Source organism: Montipora foliosa, chromosome 4 (genome assembly GCF_036669935.1).
Source record: "Montipora foliosa isolate CH-2021 chromosome 4, ASM3666993v2, whole genome shotgun sequence".
Taxonomy (NCBI): Eukaryota; Metazoa; Cnidaria; class Anthozoa; order Scleractinia; family Acroporidae; genus Montipora; species Montipora foliosa.
The window spans coordinates 10,758,190-10,763,189 of NC_090872.1; the positions used below are offsets into that span (position 1 = coordinate 10,758,190).

Consider the following 5,000-nt stretch of genomic DNA (forward strand, 5'->3'; position numbering starts at 1 on the left):
CAACTATGGATGACAGCGATTTAAATATAAGTGAAAGTGAAATGTAAGCTTTGCGAGTTCAGTAAAATGTTGACCAAACGGCAGGTTTCTGTTTCTAATGAAAACCTTCTTGTTCCATCTCTTTTTTTCTCTCCTAAGTATACTTACTTGGTATCATTATATGTTAGACAAGGAATGGCGTGAGAACAGGTTTAATTCCGATTTTAAGCTAACAGCAAATTTCAGTTCGATTTTCGGCCACGAATGAATTTTTGATCTGTTCGGTAGTGACTCGGACATACTCGGAAAAACCGATTTGCTCCGAACAGAAGTCGCACTTTAACTTATTACACCGCAGAAGAATAGCCTCGTTGACTCCCATTTCCAGTTTCAGTAATCGATACTGTGTTTCTTCGCCATTTCGTCGCAAAAGTCTTTGTACGAGCCCTTTTCCAGAAATAGTTGTACTCTTTGTCATGTTTGTCAGTGTCGTCTGGACCTGAATTTATCGGTAGATCATCCGGCACATTTATCTTCACAGATCGTTGCTGCTCGGGGTCGTTTTCTTTGGCATCGTTATTGTGTCGGAGAGTGACTTCGAACTCTAAAATCCCGTGCTCAACTCTGTCAGCGCCCAACAGTTCGTTTTCTATGCTCACACGCAGCCCAAAAATCTTGTTAACCAATAGCAGCTCAAGGAACGTCATAGCCGCTGTCCATGCAGCTACAGCAACGATAGTGAGCATCTGTATGCCAAGAAAGCGCCAAGGACCACCCTTGAGGATCCCGTATTCGTCAGAGAATGCCAATTCGCTAACAATGTCTTTCTCGGCAAATAACGCAACCGCCAGTAGACCCCAGGCTCCTGCAAAGCAGTGCGTGGGGATGCAGCCAACTGGGTCGTCAATGAGGAGACGGTTAAGAAGAGCACATCCGGGGCATGCCAACAGGGCACCTATTGCACCAATTAGGATGGCTTCCCAGGGATGAGCTAGAGGCGAGATAGCTGGAAGCAAAAAATAAAAATAACGACAGACTGGCTCGGTTTTTGGTTCTGACATATGTGTCTTGGTATTCCATAAAATGTGTTGAAATCTTCAATTTAAGGCAAACGCGAGTCTTATAAAAGAAAACACGATTATTTTTCTTGCAAACATGTTTTTTTGTAACTGTCTCAAAAAGAGTCTGAATAACCATTTAAGTTAGTAGTGGTGTGGGACCCTTCAGGTCCCTTTTGACGGTTGGAATTGGAGCGTTCTGAATGGTGGATTCAAATGTTTGCGGGAAATTCAAATTTGGGCGGGAAATTCAAACGCACGTTAGGCCGGAAATTCAAAATTCAAACAATGACGTTACAGTTACCTGACGGCTCCCTTAAATAGCTCTTTTATTGTTCATTAAATCGTTTCATTCGTAAAAAATCCTATTTTTTGTCTCGTTTTGAATTCTTAAAGATGGTCTCGTTTCCATTTTCTTTTTTACCGTGAGGGTTTGGGTCCCTGTGACATCATCCTTTTCAACCAATCCCCGCGTATGATGTCATCCCTTCTCGGCCAATCCCGGGTGCGACGTCTCTATATATTTCACGGCCCTCCTCTCTTCACCCTCTTTTTACAACATGGTCGCCCGCTGAACGGATCTCCGCCATTTTTTTCATGTAACCCAATGATGAGAAATGTTCATTTCTACAGTGAGGTGTCAAGAGCTCTTTTTAAAACACGGGACTGTCTCGAAAGGATTCCTAGCACAAACTTGGTGGATGAAGACGAAGTAACCTCTCGCTGCTCGGGGTTTTAAAATAGTATCGGTCAACCAAATCGGTCACCAAAAGACTGTCGGAGTAGTGATTTGACTCCTGCGGTTGCCATCAAGATCCGCTGCCTCATCACTGCCCCGTCAAAAGGGACGAATGCATAATATTTTTGATTATAGGTGGAATTAAATATAACAAAGAAAACGTAATAATATATAAGAAATGACGGTGTCTGAAACAAAAGTTGCAACTACTGACGTGATTAACCACTTAAAACTTGAAAATATCTCAAGAAGACATACTTACGATCCTCCATCGATTTGTTGAATTATCAGTGTATTTTAAGGGTTACTCTACGTATATACAAACAACTAAAAATGCCGGCTACCTCGACTTACCCGTTACACCAACGAGGCCTGACAGGATACCGGTCACAAAGGTTGGAATGTCCAACTTGTTTTTGAACCAAAAAACACTGAAAAGAAGAATTTCACAACAAGAAGTCGTGTATTCTGTTGAGCCGTTTACAAGTTTTAATAGCTGTAGATCGCGTCTTTGTATTGCATGCTCGTCACCTTACACAGTGATATGTTCAGAGAAGCCTGAAAATTTCAGGACTTCAACAGGGTTTGAACCAGTGACCCCGCAAAGCCGGTGCGACGCCCCAACCAACCTGCGCCATGAAGCCACTGATATTGGTAGCTGGTTACCTGTAGGTTCATATGTTCCCGTGATGAATGGACATATGAACCCACCGTCCCCCCGGCTTTGCGTGATCACGGGTTCAAATCCCGTTGAAGTCCTGAATCTTTTAAGCTTCCCTACGCGGTTACAGAAGTTGCGTTCATAACTGCCATAACAGCTAGTTTTATGCCGCGAACTTGATTTTCCTTGTCAGCGAGACGAAAGATATGACAAACTCACTCTTGTATCTTTTGAATATCATCTTAAATGCAGTGGCCTTTGGGATTCTGTTCTTATTGGTGATAGGCCCTAATAGGCCCCGTATGTATGAAAATTCAGTTGACTGCATCGAGCTAATGGAACTTGGGTGATATTTACCTGTACATCATTCCAAGAGTTCCTCCACCGACGGATCCATTGATAGTTACAACAGCTGCCCTGTTTGGTTGTATTAAAAGTTAAAAAATTAAAGCCAATATTCTAAGGTCTAACGCATCAGACAGAAGAGCAATTTTGTATGTTTTCCTGTTCGGCAGCGCTGGAGACTTCGCAGCTGATCATAAGAACGGAATTAGCTGATAGGTACAGATCAAAAATACTTTTTCACCAAGTCAGGAACTCATGACTAGTAGCGAACAACAGCCCCATATTCCTGTCCCAACTTTTCACTGACCGATTTATCTTTAGATTGAATTTCCCGCGAATGAAACTCCCCAGTGATCCGATGACAAATCACAAGAAAGTAACTTGACGTTATAGCGTCACCGAACCGGAACTGACTTTGTTTCTTGCGGAAAAGATTGTCTAAAAATAGATCGGTCTGTAAAAATGCCGTGACAAAAGAGTTGCTCCCTCTTAGTCACGGGCTTTTGACCGAGTAATGGTAAACTGCAATAAAGATCACAGAACTAGAGCGAGTTTCAATCGAGTGTCGTAAAACCAAAACCAAAGTAATTACTTTGGCCAATCAAAAAGAACGGAGACAATCCGATAAACCAATCAAAACTCGAAGTAATTATACGTAGCCGACACAAGGCGCGGGAAAATGTGCACGCGCAAGCCATGATTGGTTTCACTTGTGATTGGTTGAAGAAGTGGCGCGAGAACCTTGAACCAATAGCTGATTACTTTCGCTAATTACTTTCGATACTTGGTAAAGTGATACAAACATACCTTTGCTCTCTCAAACCTCTTCGAGTGAAGAAAATATGAACGAGAAAGAACTTGTTTCACCCCTCCCTTCCAAAAAAGGGTTAAACACGAGATATGACAGTTAGACAAACGAAAAGAAAATACAGAAAATAAACAACAGATAAACCTGGAAGCTAGTTTCCACTTCATGCCACTGATGCCGAAGGTGCTACCACAGTTGAACCCCAGCCAACCCCACCACAGCATGAAAGTTCCGAGCATGACATTTGTCGGGGACGCCATTTGTCTTGGAGGGGCGTTTTCATCAAAGCGTCCGGTCCGTGGCTTCAACATTAACGTGGCTACTAAACCACTCACACCGCCAACCAAATGCACTGGACCACAGCCAGCGATATCCACTGCACCCATTCTGTTGAGCCAACCACTGTGATCCCAAATCCAATGAGCCGGAAAACTGTATGTTAAAGTATTGAGGAACGAGTACATGGTGTAAGCTTTTAAACTGGTTCTCTCGGCCATCGCGCCCGAAACAATGGTTGTTGCTGTCGTTGCGAACGAGAGCTGAAAGAAATACCTCGAAAATACGTTCCCCATTTGGTTTTCATCGGCGTCCGTCAAGAAGTAGCCGAGCCCACAGAATCCATTTCCGCGATGGTTAAGTGCGAAAGTGAACGCGAATCCAAAAATCCAATATGATAATCCCCCAAATATCACATCTATAGCATTCTTTACAAAAATGTTGGCTTCGTTTTTTCTGGAAACTGAGCCGGATTCCAAGAGGCCAAATCCAGATTGCATCGTAAAAATAATAAACGCGCTTGTCAGAATCCAAGTTGCATCGTCCGGATTGTCTATGCTATCGGTTTTACGGCTGGCAGATGGATTTGATGGAGAAGCAACTGTTGTCCAGTTCGTCTGGTTCATATTGATTATCAGTTAGCTGGAAAAATCTAACGAGTACTGAAATATCTCGTGAGTGGGCTCCGTAGCTGACTAAGAGAAACAAAAAAGAAATTATTATAGAGGCCTAGAGGCGACAGAAGAATATTCTCCACATACCAGGTTATATTAGGAGTGACTTACCACGGACGGAGCTGAAACAGTTGCCTAAGTCAAACAGGAGTTGGCTAACCTCGTGGTCGAAAGAGAAAGGAGTCCTAATGTCTTTCAGAGTGCGAATTACCTCGTATATATACTCACCGGCCTTGCCTGCAGATATGACAACCACTGTGATCAGGGAAATGTTTAACAGCTGTTGTCAAACGGTTTTTTTTGAACGCATGAGACGGTTGTTAAATTAAAACTTCCTGTAAATCGGTATTTAACGTGCTGAAACGTGCGTCGGTTTTATCGACATTATCTCTGTCATTATTTTTAAATTCCCGAACTGGTGTAAGCTCCCTGTGATCACGAATATACCCTTTGATTGCTT

The 5,000-nt window shown here is 42.8% G+C and overlaps 1 protein-coding gene across 1 annotated transcript in view; it reads right to left on the minus strand.

Annotated features, from left to right (window-relative positions):
• The window catches only part of LOC137998958 (putative ammonium transporter 3), a 5,306-nt gene extending 523 nt beyond the window's left edge, over nt 1–4,783 (minus strand). The window contains exons 1-5 of the mRNA XM_068844797.1: nt 4,652–4,783; nt 3,735–4,561; nt 2,795–2,854; nt 2,131–2,207; nt 1–985 (exon numbers count right to left, since the gene is read on the minus strand). The exon at nt 1–985 is cut by the window's left edge and continues 523 nt beyond it. Coding sequence (XP_068700898.1) covers nt 327–985; nt 2,131–2,207; nt 2,795–2,854; nt 3,735–4,492 — 1,554 coding nt within the window. The 5' untranslated portion in view covers nt 4,493–4,561; nt 4,652–4,783 and the 3' untranslated portion in view covers nt 1–326. The remainder of the gene's footprint in view (nt 986–2,130; nt 2,208–2,794; nt 2,855–3,734; nt 4,562–4,651) is intronic.
• Between the last annotated feature and the right edge of the window lie 217 nt (nt 4,784–5,000).